The 16,632-nt window shown below is 46.0% G+C and overlaps 1 protein-coding gene across 3 annotated transcripts; it reads right to left on the minus strand.

The window, feature by feature from the left end:
* Positions 1 to 6,340: 6,340 nt before the first annotated feature.
* ZNF165 (zinc finger protein 165) lies at positions 6,341 to 13,418 on the minus strand. Of its 3 annotated transcripts, none has more exons than XM_084865243.1 (4): positions 12,555 to 13,418; positions 10,807 to 11,272; positions 10,412 to 10,550; positions 6,341 to 9,835 (listed from the first exon to the last, which is right to left on the minus strand). In XM_084865243.1, exons 2-4 carry the CDS (start codon positions 11,212 to 11,214, stop codon positions 8,928 to 8,930), a joined length of 1,455 nt encoding a protein of 484 aa, XP_084721369.1. In that variant the 5' UTR covers positions 11,215 to 11,272; positions 12,555 to 13,418; the 3' UTR covers positions 6,341 to 8,927. The 3 variants fall into 3 exon arrangements, with proteins under 3 accessions (XP_084721369.1, XP_084721368.1, XP_084721367.1); XM_084865242.1 differs by having other exon boundaries at positions 12,067 to 13,418; XM_084865241.1 differs by having other exon boundaries at positions 12,002 to 13,417.
* Positions 13,419 to 16,632: the final 3,214 nt, after the last annotated feature.

The following is a 16,632-nucleotide window of genomic DNA, read 5'->3' on the forward strand; positions in this document are numbered from 1 at the left end:
AAAGCCTAATATGCTAAGTGTCCAGTCATCCATTCAACCAATCGAAGCATAATATGCTAATGATATGCTAAGGCCACTCCATACCTTGCTAGGATGTGCACTAACCAGCAGCCCATTGGGTCTGAGTGAGCAGGCCAGATATGCCCTGGAGCCCTCGTGTGGCCCCTCCCTTCCCCTAATTGTGCACCAGCGGGGTCCCTCGGCCGGCAGCCTCTTGCAGCCTGGGTCCCCTAGGGGGATGTTGGAGAGCCAGTTTCAGCCTGATTCCACAGGCCAGACCAAGGGACCACACTGGTGTATGAATTGGTGCACCAGGACTCGTTAGGTTATATTTACTTTAATAATCATCTTCTTTCAATTAGAACACAACCATTTTTTTTTTTTTTTTTTTAAGGCTGAAAAGGTAACAATATTACTAAACTGCTTTCTTCTGGAGTATTTCCATTGTCTTTCCTGCTGCTATTGCAGCCTCCTCAGGTGTCTCTTTTGCTACTTCCCTGAACTCAGAATCACACAGTATCAAAGCCAGATGGCACCTTACTGGTGTCTGATGGGGACAGCAATGCCTTTACAACTTTTTGTAGCAATAAAAATAGTCCACACCTCTGTTGTCCAATACAGTAGCTGCTTGCCACGTGGGACTAAGAACACAGACATGTTCTTAGTCATGTCACCAGGAACTGAACTTACCATCCTATGTGTGTTGTTTAGATATATATGGCCACTTGTGGATACTGGCTACATCGGACAAACCTCTGCCTCAGTTTACAGCAGCAATTTACAATATTTCTCATCTCATGGCACACATAAACTGTACTAAAACTCTTTGGCACACCAAGATATCTATATTTTTTGCTGATCTGGCAATAAAAAGGGGTATAACATTGGTTAATTGATACATAGTGTTGGCTGCTATCATTTTCTTTTATTTGACATTCAAGGGAAAGGAGGTCAGTGCCCCTGACTACAGTCAGGGTTGCAATGTTTTTTGTTTGTTTGTTTGTTTTTCCTTTTTTTTCTTTTCCTTTTTTTGGGGGGATTGCATGTTTTAAAAACTCCTGCAGGCAGAAACCAGTTTGGCTCACTGGGTAGAGTGTCAGTCTGAAAGGTCCTGGGTTTGATTCCGGTCAAGGGCATGTACATTGGTTGAGGGCACATCCCCAGTAGGGGATGTGCAGGAGACAGCTGGTTGATGTTTCTTTCTCATTGATGTTTCTAACTCTCTATCCCTCTCCCTTCCTCTCTAAAAAAATCAATAAAATATATTTTAAAAATAAATAAATAAAAAAGAAAAACTCCTGCAGCACACTGGTTGGAAATTGCTAGTTTACAGGGAATGGGGACTCAGAAGAGAAGTGACTTATCTGAAGTTAAGGATCCCTGATACACTCATTAACCCCTGTTCTGGCAGCTCCTATTCCTCACTCTGCTTTCCTTATTCGGTGTTCTTTAGTCTGCTGACTTTTCAGTTGCCTCCTTTCTGTCAGTGCTAAAGAAAAAAATTGCACAAAATGAATATGTACCATAGTTGAAGATGAAAAAAACCAATAAATATTTAGGCCATTATATCAATAATGATGGGAAAAAATAGTAGCCTTATTTCTTTAAAGAAAAAAAAAATATTTTCACCTGGATGGCATGGCTTGGTGGTTGAGCATCAGCCTAAGAACCAGGAGGACCCAATTTGATTCCTAGTCATGGCACATGCCTGGGTCATTGGCTCCATCCCCAGTAGGGGTAGGGGTGTGTGTGCAGGAGGCAGCCAATCCATGGTTATGTGTTATCATGATGTTTCTCTCTCTCTCTCTTCCTCTCTGAAATCAATTAAAACATATTTTTAAAAGTTCTCAGCACCCAGGCTGGTTTTCCTCAGTGGCTAGTGTTGCCAATTGGATTCCAGGTCAAAGGCACATACCTTGGTTGGAGGTTCCCCAGCCCACATAGAGGCACGTGCAAGAGGCACCGAATGACATGCCTCTCACATCCATGTTTCTCTCTTTCTTTCCCCCTCCCCCGCTTCCCTTCCACTCTCTCTAGAAATCAATACAAAAAAAATATCCTCCAGTGAGGATTTAAAAATAAAAAGTTTTCATTGACTTGACTTTAGAGAGAGAGGAAGAGGGAGAGGGAGAAACATTGCTGTACCCAGAACAGGGATCAGATTTGTGACCTTTCAATACAAGACGCTCCACCAAACGAGTCACAACAGCCAGGACTTAGTTCCTATTTTCAAAAGCAATTTTCATCTATTTCAACTTACGACACAGCCTGTGGGCCTATCCCATCATCGACAATTCAAAGAACGGAAATGAAGGCAGAGAACTGAAATGCCTTTGCCTAAAGTCGTATACTGAGTGGTCAATAAAAAGGGCTGAGAGTTGGAATTCACTGTCTTTCAACCAGAAAACAGTAATCTTGGACTGGAATAAGTACTGTTATTTATGGTGGTCAAGGCTTTCTGAAGTAACTTAAAAAAAAAACTACACTTTTACTAATTTTTTTTAGAGAGAGAGGAAAGAAGGAAGAGTGAGGGAGGGAAATATTGATGTGAGAGTGAAACATTGATCAGCTGCCTCTTGCATACCCCCCTACTAGGGATCAAGCCTGCAACCTGGGCATTTACCCTGACAGGGAATTAACCAGCAACCTTTGTGTGCATGGGTCAACGCCCAATGGAGCCGCACCAGCCAGGGCTCTGAAGTAAGAAACTGAACTGCTTTAGAAATAAAAGCAAATTTTATTCAGATTCTGTGGTACCAGAGAAATTTATAACGATGATGGAAGCTTTGCCTACATTCAGGATACTCATACGGTCCCTAATAAGGCCTGAATAGCTCAGGAACTGTTGTTACTGACCCCCTATTGGTAGAGCCTTTTTGCTACATGAATTCTTTGATGTTGAATAAGGGCTGAATTTACCCAAAAAGGCCTCCTGTACTCATAACATTCATAGGGCTTTTCACCTGTGTGGATTCTCTGATGCTGAATAAGACCTGAGCTTCCACTAAAATCTTTCCCACATTCTTCACATTTATAGGGTTTCACTCCAGTATGCACTCTGTGATGTGGCCACTTCCTCAATGGTCAGTAGTTTCTGAAAAAAAGTGAAATCGCTCCACTCAAGGATATTTCTCCTGAAGGAATCTCATTTTAGGACCAAGAGTAAAGGGCAGGATTTGTAACCATGTAGGTATAATACAGGGAAAAGTGGTATGCTTTCTGTCAATGAGAGACATTACAAGAAAAGGAAAAAGGAAAAAACAACCAGAGAGATGACTGAAGAATGAGGAGGACACAGCAAAGTCAGAACTTACCCGGGCATAGAAGCCAGGCACCCGACCTGGAGTGTCACGAGAGGCACAATCACAGGCAACCTGGGTCGTGGGCTGCCATCCGTAAAGGGCAGAGACCCGAGACCAGGCCAAGAAGGAATGTTGTCAAAAGGAGATGAGCTTGCTCTGTCAGTGCACTCAGTGGTTAGAGCAGGGCCACTCACCAAAGGGTCTTGGGTTCACTTCCTGTCAAATATATGTGTGTGTGTGTGTGTGTGTGTGTGTGTGTGTATAAACATTGATGTGGATTGCAGATACATTCAGGAGGCAATCAATCTGTGTGTCTCTCACATACATGTTTCTCTCTCTATACATCCCCCTTCTACTCTCTCAAAAATCAATGGAAAGATATCCTTGGGTTGGGATTAACAAAACAAAACAAACAAAAAAGAGATGAGCTTTCCTTGGGGCTCCTTTAGGGACAGGCCCTGCAATAATTTCTTCACCAAACCAGCTGGCCACACTGGTTAAGAATTCTCATGTTCACTGGTTGTATTCTTCAGGGCACTTTACACTTCAGTGTATACTTTAGCTACCTCACATATGTCCCAGTGCAGATTAAGGCAAATTACACATAGACACACATGTGTGCAAGGGCTAGTCTTTTGAGAAAATAGCAAACAACTCCCGTAGATGGGATCTAAAGAGCATCGCTGACAGAACTAAACCACCATCAGCATGAGAAGCAGTTTTATGGATTACAAAAAAGCACAGAACATAAACTCAGTTTCTAACTTACTAAAAAAAAGATTGGGAAAATAGTGTCCTTCTAGTCAGCTCCAAAAACAGATAAGAACAAAATCTCTCTGCAGACCGAAGGACAAACTGCGCAACCGTGGCCTTGGCAACAGAGGACAGCGGCGAACCAAGCACTCCACGCGGAGGACGGGCCCCAGCTCACGTGTGATCGATCCTAGAGGAATAAGCCAAGATAAAGAACATGAAGCTGATTCTAAATGCTGCCTTCCAAGCAATAAAACATAGTGAGTTAGCCAGTCAGACTGTAACACCTTCCCCATTTACCCGGAATGCAAACCGAACTGGCCCGTCACCGAACAGAACCACCAGTAGTCCCGGATCCAGAACATGCGCCGTCTGTGTCCGTGAGCCACACGGACCTGTCAGACCAGAGCGTGCGGGAGATGGCGCGGCGCGTCCCGCGCGGACTGTACAAGGAGTAGCTCACACGTTCGCCGATCTGGATTCCCAGGCCACCGCGCCCACTCTTCCTGGCGACTGGGGCAACTGAGGGAACTAACCGGCCCTCCCCACCTCAGCCCGCGAGAAAATGTGTCAGCGGACCCAATGAGAAGGAAGTGCGAATGTCAACCAGCCCAGCTGAAGGGCCACCCCTGAAACCTACCCCCCAAAGCAGAACCTAAAACTAACCTAGAAAAGTGTACTGATTATCCCAATCCCGAGGATGTGCTCATATAAACCCCGTCTGAAGGAAATATATTCAAGAATCCGGTCCGGCGGAAGTGCTTACGTAAACTGGGTCCGGCGGAAGTGCATCGAAGAATCCGGTCCGGAGGAAGTGCTCACGTAAACTGGGTCACGTGAACTGGGTCCGGCAGAAGTGCTCACGTGAACTGGGTCCGGCAGAAGTGCTCACGTAAGCTGGGTCACGTGAACTGGGTCCGGCGGAAGTGCTCACGTAAACTGGGTCCGGCGGAAGTGCTCGCGTAAATTGGGTCCGGCGGAAGTGTATCGAAGAATCCGGTCCGGAGGAAGTGCTCATGTAAACTGGGTCCGGCGGAAGTGTTCATGTAAAGAGATTCCGGCGGAAGTGCTCGTGTAAACTGGGTCCGGCGGAAGTGTTCATGTAAAGAGATTCCGGCGGAAGTGCTCGTGTAAACTGGGACCGGCCGAAGTGCATCGAAGAATCCGATTCGGAGGAAGTGTTAATGTAAATAAAGTACGCCGGAAGTGCTCACGAAACTGGGTCCACCGGAAGTGCTCACGTAAATAGCGGGAGTGCTCATGTATATTGGGCTCGGCGGAAGTTTTCATGTAAATAGTGCTCACATAATTATATATATATTTATATATTTTTTTTTAATATATATTTTTTATTTTTTTACAGAGAGGAAGAGCGAGGGATAGAGAGAAACACCGAGAGAGAATCATCGATCAGCTGCTTCTTGCATACCCCCTACTGGGGATGTGCCTGCAAACAAGCCCTTGACCGGAATCGAACCTGGGACCTTTCAGTCCACAGGCAGACGCTCTATCCACTGAGCGACCGGTTTTGGCGAGTGCTCATATAATTAAACTCCAGAGGAAGCGCACCCAAGAATCCAGTCCGGCAGAAGTGTTCATATAAGGAGTCCGGCGGAAGTGTTCATGTAAACAGAGTCCGGCGGCAGTGCTCATGTAAACAGGAAGTGCATCAACGAACCTGATCCGGAGGAAGTTGTCATGTACGTTCGGTTTGGCAGAAGTACATCCAAGATTCCGGCCCGGCGGAAGTGCTCATGTATATTGGGCCCGGAGAAAATGCACTTTCCCAGGAAGTGTTCACAGAAATAGGGACCGGACTCTGCCCGGCAGAAGTGGACCCGGAAACCCGCTTGGCCCTGCCCCTTACCTCCCTATAGCACCCGGTTCCCGCCTGCTCCTAGCGCCTCCTGCTGCCACGCTGCTAATTGTAGAGAGGGTGGCGGGTCAGACAGGTGCTAAGTGAATTGTGCGCCTCAGCGCTGTCTCGCGCCTCTTCCGTGTATACCGTTGCAGCTTATTTCAGGAGACAAGAGTAGTACGGAAAATAAGAAATTTGTTCCAAAGAAGCAAATATTTAAGAAACTTCATCTACATAGACAAGTGCAAGCGACATAATTTGCAGGCTTCATGCAAAAGAAAATGTGGAAGCCCTTGGTTAAAAACATCATGTTAAAGGTATTAAACTATAAAACCTTTTTTATCCCCACCCCACATATTCTCTTGATTTGTCATGTTTTTGTTATTTAATGTCATTTGAAATAAGAGAAAAATTTAAAAGATCACTATGAGTTTTTCTATTCACCTTTATATTGTGCAATGCCAGTTTAAAAGCAAATATAAACACATTTAACTTGTATATAGAAACATAAAAATTATGGACAATTCATAACTTGAGGCTCCCAAAACGGGACAGGATAAAGTAGGTTTACAGTTGTGAGTATGCAAGTTTATTTTTGTATTATTTGTATTAGAACTATAAACCTACTTTTGCTTGCCCCATAACCTCAGTGGACATGCTGTACACTTGAACTTACCCTTTTAATTTTGTACATACCAAAGCACCAAAGAAATAAGACAAAGGCAGTTGAGGCTTGTCTGTCATCCTGAGCTGAGGAATGGGAGGGGGGAGGGGGCCTGGTGCTCCAGAGGAAGTGATTCCCAAGAAGTTAAGGGCAGATGTTTGGTTTTCAGAGGGTTGCCCTACACATACATAAAGGTCACTCAGGTAAAAGTTAACTTTCTTCATAGCTCTCTTTCTAGGACAGGCCCCCAATAAAAATTTTGCATAGTTAAGGGAGAGGTAAAACTTTTTCCTGAGTCTGCTGGGTTTCAATTTCCTTCAGCTCAAAATAATTCACATGCCAAAGTGGCCCAAAACTCCCCTTCATATTCTGAGCCTGTGAACTCCCAAGACTCACAGGCCCACTGAAATTTGTGCTCATGGGGAACACCAAGAGGGGAGCAAAGAAATATAGATATGTCCTCCGCTCAAGTACATGCCCCATTTTCCTATTTAATTCACTTAAGCACAAGTTTAAAGATAAAATTGGGAGTCCTGGCTGCTGCTTCTCAGTGGTCACAGCTTCAGCTGGAGCATCGGTCTCAGGTTTGAGCCCCAGTCAAGGGCATGCACCTGGGTTGCAGGTTCAATCCCCAGCCCAGACAGTTGGGGCAAGTTCGAGAAGCAACCAATTGATGTTTCTCAATGCCTCTCTCTCTTTCTTTCCCCTCCCCCACCCTACCTCCCTTCCACTCTAAAAATCTATGGGGAAAGATATCCTTGGGTGACCATTAATAAAAACAACAAAGACGGAATGCGTTTTAAGGCTGGGACAACAGCATTAAGCCAAGCTCAGGGCCTTCTGGGCACTCAGGGATGTGGTGACAGCAATCACCACCTTTGAGGTGAGACCTGCACATGAGTCACTGGGGATACGAGGAAGGCAACTGCCTCAAACAGGTGATAAATGTTGGGAAAATCCCACCTGAAATACAAATCTTATCAAACACAGGGGAAACTGTATCTCAGGACAAGAGAGAACTCAAGTTAAGAGAACTGTAGTTCTCACCATAGAAAGTGTGAGAAAACCTACTTTTGTTGCTCCCCTGAAACTCTCTGCCACAGTGAAGAATACAGGAAAGCTTCTATCGAAAGCACTGGCCTCGCCCAGCATTTGAGAATCCAGAGGAAAGAAAGTCCTCATATGTGATGAGAGTGGGAAAGGTTCCAGATGGCTCAACTCTGAGAAGGTACCAGACTGCCCTCATGACTGCACACTGGCAGTTTCATTGAGGATTTAGTAATAAGATGTCCTGGATATGAGCAAGAGAAGCTTGAAGGTCGTGTCCTTTGGACACGGCAATTTTTCCAAAGCCAAACCTTGGAATGGAGATGATCCTTTAGACAAGCAGTCATAAAACTACTCTGCAGCGGGCCAGGCCACCTTGGGTACTGGCTTAGTGTCTCCATATGAGCAGTCTTTTCACCTCATAATCTTGTAACTGTTGACAAGTTGCTGAATTCCTTTTAACTCAAAATTTTCTTCAACCAAATGAGGATAACCACTACTCTACCATTCAACAGGGCATCACAGGATAAATGGGAACACGTGCAAGGAATATAGAACCAATGCACTCCTGTGCTGGTTTAAAGTTTCAGAGCCTTTGTTTTTGCTACCAACTCACCCTGCCCTCACTTTTCAGTGGCCAGTTGAGAGGCCCCACACTGCAGTCTGTCCATCCAGCCCAAGAAGGTGTCCACAAACCCCAGCACACACGGCAGGAAGGTTCCGGTCACAGGACTGCATCCATCTCCTCCAGATCTAGGTTCCCTCCCACTTGAACACATTGCTCACCTCTGCCCCCACCTCTTGCCTCATTTCCTTCCACTCCCCCTTCCTGTTGGAATCTCTGACTCCCACCTCTTGCCTTGGGTGTACTTCCTGGCACAACCTGGATGCAGATTACACCCTACTTGTCGGAAGGCCACCTGCCGAGTCCCCTCACACAACCCTCCGGTCTGTCCTGTTGCAGAGCAGCCTTGTGCAGAACCACTACGTGGGGCTGAGGATCACCCTCACTCTGAGTCCCCCCCACTCTGTGGTCATGATTATTTTCTAACGTCCTTCTTCGTCCTTTCTCCACTGCTGGACTAACCTATTTACTCGCCTCCCCCAACTCTGCTCTTCTGGATTGGCAGCCCAGCCTCTCAGAAAGCAGAGGACAGACCACAGGCAGGATCACATATGAGAGGACCAGAGGGAGGAAAGAGACTCTGGCTGTTCTGTCACGCACCCTACCCAGGATTTACTTTGCATTCAATGTTTCCCACATTTTGCTATTTCCTTAGCATTCCATAGGAATTTAAGTTCCTCACATGAATAGGCTTTCCCTCTTGTGAATTCTCTGATGTTGGCTGAGGTGCGAGCTCTGACTGAAGGCTCTTCCGCACTCATTGCATGCATAGGGTTTCTCTCCAGTGTGGACTCTCAGGTGTCGAATAAGGTGTGAGCTCACCCTGAATGTTTTCCCACACTCACTGCATGCATAGGGTTTCTCTCTGGTGTGGATTCTCTGATGCAGGATGAGGTGTGAGTTCAGGCTGAAGGCTCTTCCACATTCTTTGCATTCAAAGGGTCTCTCCCCAGAGTGGATTCTCTGGTGTCTAATGAGATCTGATCTCCCCCCAAAGCCTTTTCCACACTCGTTACACTCATAGGGTCTCTCTCCAGTGTGGATTTTCTGGTGTCTAGTAAGCTTTGAGCTGTGCCTGAAAGCTTTCCCACACTCACTACATTGATGGGTTTTCTCTCCACTGAAAACTGCTGTCTGTTTAATAAGGTTTGAGTGCTTGAGAGATTTTCCACATTGGGGAGTTTTTCCTCCAACATAAATTCTTTGATGCATAATAAAACCTGAATTCCACTTGAGACTTTGGTCATAGGTACTGTGTTTACAAGATTTGTGGTGTATAATTTCATTTGGGTTCAGGTTTATGCTTCTGTCACATCCATTGTGACTTATTATTTCACCTGGAGGTATATTTTTGTGGGTGAGGACTTTGCTAAAACCTCCATCCTGAGCAGATGACGGTCTCCGGGACTCCCCAGGTTCGTTTTCCTGTTGCTGCTTTATCTGCCCTGCAGACTTGAGGATGTCCCAAGGTTCAGCAGACTCCTCTGATGCAAATGTCAAAGGCTGTCCTGATACAATTCTCTGTGAACCTGTGTTTTCATAAACTTCCAGACTTGACAGAGACTCATTGTTTTCACTCTCATTATCTAAAATGACAATAATGACAGAAGAGGTTTGCTGAGCTGGGAAAAAAAAAAATTGTTCAAAAACACTCAAGATAGTTACAAATTGGTACTTCATTTGGCCATTCCAAAAACATGGCCTTTCAAATGAGAGGCATGAACCACAGAAGAACAAATCAGAACAAGCCAGTCCTGTGTGCGGTGGTCGGCAGAGAGGAGGCACACACCAGGATGAGCAGATGAAACAAAAGTCAGGGAAGAGGATCCTCACCAGCAAGAACAGGAAGGAAGACAAAATAGGAATAAAGAACTGAGGGACCAAGGGGGACTCTGGATTGAGGATGCATAGTAACGGTAGGCTTAGAGAAAGAAAGGGCGGCACCATCTTCAGAGAAGGCAGAGGAGGATGCAGATGGGTGAGAAGAGTCAAGTTATAAATGACTCTGGAGTGTGCGTACATGGAGCTGAAAGCATCCATCCACCCATCCACCCACCCACCCACCCACTTCTGGTTGGCCAAGAAAAGGACCGCCTACAGTATTGGAACTTCAGTCTAAGCAGGGAGGGCCCCTGTCCCTCCCTCTGAGGACATGACTTTACCGAAGTCCCGTGGGAGAGGGCGTTCTGAAGAACCCTGAAGGTCCTTGGTGTCCGCTGGCTGGAGCTGGTCAGTCAATGCTGGTCCAGGAGGTGCAACCTTTCTCCTGAGTATTTCCTGCCCGTGCCCAGGGACTGGAACCTGAAAGAAATAAAGTGCATCTGGATTTATGAGAGCATCACTGTTGGAACTAAACATTTCCCCCAAACAAAGAGAATATCCTGTAGGAACACAAAACCGGGGAAGGAAGAATCAAGCCTGACTCAGTGGTAAGATATGACACAGAAGCAAACAGAGAGCAAAGGAGACATAAATGCATCCCGGACGAGGAGCTCAGACCTCCCCCTGTGGGACGCCATCCATCCTGGAGGCCTTAGCTCACCCATCGTCTCTGTACCTGGAGCACAGCTTCACCGCTGCCTCTCTCATCTTCCAGCGCTGTCACCACCTCCTCCCCACTCCGTGGGCACTGCTCTCGCACCAGGGCCTGCAGCTCCACGGGCAGGATGCTCAGGAGCTGCTCCAGCACCAGCAGCTCCAGCATCTGCTCCTTGCTGTGCGTCTCAGGCTGCAGCCACAGCCCACAGAGCTCACGGAGCCGGCACAGTGCCTGGCGGGGCCCAGGTGCTTCGTGGTAGCTGAAATGCCTGAACAGCTGCCGGCACAGCTCCTGTTTGAGAAAATCACTTTTCTCTGAGCAAGCGTTCTGCCCCCAGACAAAATCTTCCTCCTCTACCTTCACTCTCAGAAGCCCTTCATCCTCCTGAGGATTCTGAGCTGCAACTTTCTTGGACTCTGTCATCATCTTGGGTTTGAATGATCACAAAACCCACTTCTGCCTTGAGAAGGGTCTTTTTAGTTTCCTGGGGTGGGGGGGGGGGGGAGAGAAGGGGAAATACTATTATTGTCTGGAAGATGAAAGACCACATTATGAAACTAGTCATTTTTTAGTACACAAAGAGGTACTGGGCATTTACTATGTGTAAAAAGGCTAAAATGCCTGCTTTGGGAATACAACTGTTACAAAAATCTTACCTTAAAGCAGTTTAACACTCAAACTTAAAAGCAAGATAATTTAGGAAGTATTCGAAATCCCGCCCCTAGCATATGCCATAAGTTTAGCTCAAATAAACTCATAAAAAATAAAAAAATAAAAAACCCGACACCAAGGTAATTTAAATGAGAAACACTTAAATATAATATAAATACAACATAATACTGAATGTTGACATGCTACATGCAGTTAAATTATTTCTAAGTTATACAGACATTAAGGACCAGGGAAAAATGATAGAAGACTTTGGAAAATTGCTTTTAAATGGCCAACACCACAGAGGAAAATGCGCTGTCCTTCTCACTGGGTGACCAAGGACCCCCTGCAGCCCTTGGGACAGTTTGAGAAGAGTCCCTGTCCCGGCCCTCCAGGGACATGCCCTCCCCGACGCCCAGGGCGAGGCGGGTGTGCAGGGGTGCACGGGCAGGGGGTGGCTGATGGCTGCTGCTCACACCGGGCATCGCCCACGGGGAAGTCCTGCCGGCAGGCGTTCCCTCACTTCGCACCCATTGAAAAGTCACCACTCAGGGAGCAATACCCGGGCCGCGGGGTCGGATGGTGCTTGTCCCACTGGCTCCGAGCTCACACACCAGCCACGCGCACCTCGCGAAGCCCGTGTCCGGGAGGAACCGCGAAGCCGACGCGCAGAGCGACGACCGGAGACCGCGGGACAGACCGCCGGGCCGGAGGGGGCGGAGTCGGCGTGGCGTCGCCGCAGCCCCGTCCTCGGGACTCACTTCCTCGTAATAATCCCGAGAACAATTGTCTAGACTCTGGCGAGAAGCAGGCGCTCGGGGCGCGCTGCGGACGGAAGCGCGGAGCCGGAGCAGGCATCACCCCCGCGGTGTCCCCACGGCCAGGCCATTCAGCGCCCGGGAGCCCCGAACCCACGATGCAGGGCGGCCCGCCCCTCCCGGCCACGCCCCCGCCCCTCGGGAGGCCCTAATGCGCGCTGAACTGTGGAAACCACAGGCTCCACTGCAAGGGGCGGGTGCGAATGCCCTCCGGACGCCGAAACTAGTTCCACCTTCCCGAGGGAACACGGCGGGAGACAAAGGGCTGGTCACCCAGATCCCCAAGCCCGGACTTACCTTTCCCACGGGACTGGTTCCGATCGGACACTTCCGCTGGAAGGACAACGTCGCGTCACCTGTTCACTTTTCCGTCTGAGTCTGCGCGGAAGACACGCCAGCTTTGGACTGCGATTCCCAGAATCCCCGGGGCTCCTCGGCGCTCGGACTCCATTTCCCAGCATCTCGGTCCGGGTCCTGGCCTGGGGCTCCTGGCGCATGCGCAGGGCCTCCGCCGCCATCCGGGGCGGGGAATTCCAGCCCCGCCTGACGGGCACCGCGCTCACGTCACCTTTGCAAAGCCTCCCTGGACTTTCCCGGACCCCGACTAATCACCAAGCCCGGGAACAACGGGATTAGTTACAACCCCTGCCTTTCCTCGTATTACTTTAGTTTTACTTTGTATCTTTTTGATCTGTCATTGTTCTGATGTGTCTAAGCGTTTACAGGTTTTCAATTTCAAATTCACCATTATGCAAAGCAAATTCACCCTTTTGCAAAATTCTCCGTTTCTTCCAGTATTTTTTTGCGAAGGTCATTTGGAGGCTGTGTGCTCATATCCTCCCATTGTCTCTGTTGCTATAAACTCTTGCTCTGAACCGTCCCTGGTGGACTGAATACTTTTTCTTTTCAGCTACCCCCTTTCTTGTTTCTTTTCTGCACTTTCAGCTTACTGCGAGAGCATTCCTTTCCCTCCAGTCTATAGCCATGTCCTTTCTCTTGTTAAAGATCATTCATTATCTTCTGACCTTCCACCCACCTACAGGCTTTCCACTTCAAATTCATCCTTTTGCAAAGCTAATTTACGCTTTTGCAAAGCAAAATTTTCTACTAAAATAATTTCAACAGCTTTGTAATAAAAATAAATCTTAAGCAAAGTTGTTAAATTTTTTATTGCATGAATACTGGCATAGTAATAAACATAAAATACTTTTTAACGTCAGAAATATTATTTACTTATGTCCCTTATAATGGTTCTCCCGCCACCACTTATAGCAATTTCATATAGGTATTCATAAAGTAATTGGCACTTCCTTCAAACCATGCAGGTTTAACTGATGTTATTGATCATTCTGTAGCAACTATTACTCCAAAAGATTGTCACAATTGCCTGACAACATTAAGAGTTTACTTGAGGTATGTGGGTGTATATTTACAATGAAACTGAGTTTTATCCAGCTGCATTAGGAGCGGCACTGGGTTGACAAGTTGTGATACTGCAAATGTTGGCTAAGGAAGACAAAGAAGGATAGTATTGAGGCAAGTAAGAAAAAGTGGTAAACTCAATGGGTGGGAGAGGTGGGATGGTAAAGAGTAAGTCAGCCGGGAAAATAAAAGTTGTTGCTTAACAGGGATGTTAGAAACTGGGATTATGAAGAGGATTCAGTTGGTCAAGTCAGAAGTTTAAGCATCACCCAGCAGTCAGTCCTTTTCCTCATTGTTTGCATGGGATAAATACTCCGTGGGTTATCCTGCTCATGTCTCGATATTTTTTTAATATGTTTTTACTTTCCATTGCCACGGCTCACCCATGTTACTACAGTGATTTCCTAATTTCTCTCTTAGCCACAAGCCTGTTCCCCTCAAATTTATTCCCACATGCCAGTGCTAATGCTGGTACAAAAGTGTAAGTCTGTTAATGGCATATCCCAGTTTCAACGAGAGCAGGGACTCACTTCTGCCCAAGCCCCCCACTGCAATCATTGTAAAGTTTAAACTGTTAATAGGGCTCACAGCTCCCTGCAAAATCACCCCAACCAATGAAAAACTTTCTTCACATTTTATTTCATTTGAGATTTATCTGCTTAGGCATTTTCTGTACTGTAATATGTACCTTTGCATGAACAGACCATAAGGCACTAATCAGGTCTCTTACTGATATCCATTTAGGTGCTTTCCAATTCTCTGCTATTACAAGTAAAGCAAACATAACATTCTATTGTAGTTAACTCTTGAGTATATGTGGGAGACGTTTTCTATATGTATGAAATTTATCAGACACAGTGATGAGGAAAATAAAATATGGGGGGAGGAGGGGAAGACTTAGCAGCCTGACTCTGTACCTAGTTAATCAATATCCCTAATACACATTCTTATTAGCCTGTAATCAAGTCACTGCCCCTTCCTTAATTATCTGGTCTTGCAAGACCTATTGACCTAAATATTCACATTTTACTCATTAAACCATAACCATACCCAACCCCCGGGTCTGTTATCAGCCCTGGCGCCAGGCCAGGCCTTTAGGTGTGGTCTCACAGCCCCCATCCCAGCACATGAGGCTTTTTGCAAAGCCCCCAGAAGGTCTGGAAGTCTGAACCATATTTGAGGGACAAAGAAAACCAAAGGGTATAAAGGGAAAGCTTCCTCCCTATTGGCTCGCTCAGGATTTTGACACAGGCTTCCCTGAGTCATGGTCCTAGTGCATCTAGACATGAATGGGTTTTCCTGTGTATCCGAGCACTCCTGTGTATTGTTCAGTCACCTGGTAAATTCTGCAACAACAGTATATGTGAGTCTTCAAGTTTATTATATATCACCTGTTTTGAGAGATTTATATTTCTCCATTTTATTTTTAAATTACATATACATCCTGGTCAAAAACTAAGAAATGTGTACTAATGGTAGAGATACATGAAGAAGAAATACGGTATAGTCACCACTTTATTGTCCAAATGAAGTCAATACTTTTGCTCTCAGAATTTACTCCTTCAAAAATTACTTATTCCTATTTTTGTTTCAAAATGTCTTTTGAAAAATGTAGTGAGTCTTTCCAGACCTTCTTTACTGTACTCTATACATTAACTGATAGCATCAACAAATATTGATGACCTATGTGTGAACACTTTGCAAGCAGCAGGGCAGTGAACACAATACTGATGGGAAGTGAAAAACATCAGAGTGGAAGCAAGGAGCCACTAACAACCTTAAGAGACTGAGAAATAGTGTCCCTGGGAGAGACCAGCTCTTCTCCATGCTCCAGCTAAGTCCCTGCTGGGTAAAATGGCATCCTGACAGGAGGGATGACGCTCCAGGGATTTGGGAAAGTTGGGCTTTGGTGGTGCAGAAGATACTGCAGGGTGAACCCCAGGGCGGTTGAGCGGCTCTGAGGCTGACTGGTGCCTGCCCCACTCGCTCCCAGGACAATCAGCCCTTAATCAAGGGTCTTCTTCTGAGACAGATAACCCCAGAGATTACTCCATTTTATGAACTATAGTGAAAACCATCAGGAACTTTTAATCGCTGAACACCTGCAGAGTACAGGTTAATGAGTTCTACTCTTCTCAGGGTGAGTTCCCCTGTGGACATGGAGAAGACAAGCTGGTTTTATTCGCAGCTCCTTGTTAATCATTATTCTAATGAGATCTCTACGGTTTTGTTCTTCCAAGTTCCCTAAAGAACTGCAGAAGTTTGAAATTGCTCTTCTGACACCTAGTTGTAGATACTACTCACTGATTACATCATCCACAATCTCTTAGCACTCCCCACAATTACCCAGAGGAAATCAATGAGTCAACGTGACCATAGTTCAATTTTACCAGAAAGCAGAAATGGCCCTAAGAAAAACTGCTTTTGTCAATAGAGCCAAGCATTTCTCATTACTCAGTTTATCCAATCTAAATTCCATCCATCCTTTCTCATCCCTATAACCTAACTGTCAGGGTAGATAGGTCAATTGTTCAATGAACGGACAGACAGACTCTGTTTTCTTTTCACTTAGAAAATGTGTGTGTGTGCGTGTGTGTGTGTGTGTGTGTGTGTGTGAGTGAGAGAGAGAGAGAGAGAAACAGAGACAGAGACAGAGACTGAAAGAGAGAGAGAGAATCAATTCCCTGCATGTTCTTCTTAGTTATTTACATTAATTAATTTTATGTAAATACAAAGAACTGCAAACCATTTAAAAGTACTGTTATACCTGGTCTTCCTTCCAAACTAATGTGCACCATTACATTGCAAAAAAGCAAAAAGGAAGTTAAGCTAATTAGTTTAATTTTTAAAACCCTAGTAGTTTGTGTAAACATGCTTTTGGTAGTACTGTGTCTACAGGTTCCATTTGAGCCTGTTGCAGAATTTACCAGGCGGCTGGAAAATGCGCAAGTAC

Source organism: Pipistrellus hanaki (genome assembly GCF_964339955.1).
Source record: "Pipistrellus hanaki genome assembly, chromosome: 18".
Classification (NCBI taxonomy): Eukaryota; Metazoa; Chordata; class Mammalia; order Chiroptera; family Vespertilionidae; genus Pipistrellus; species Pipistrellus hanaki.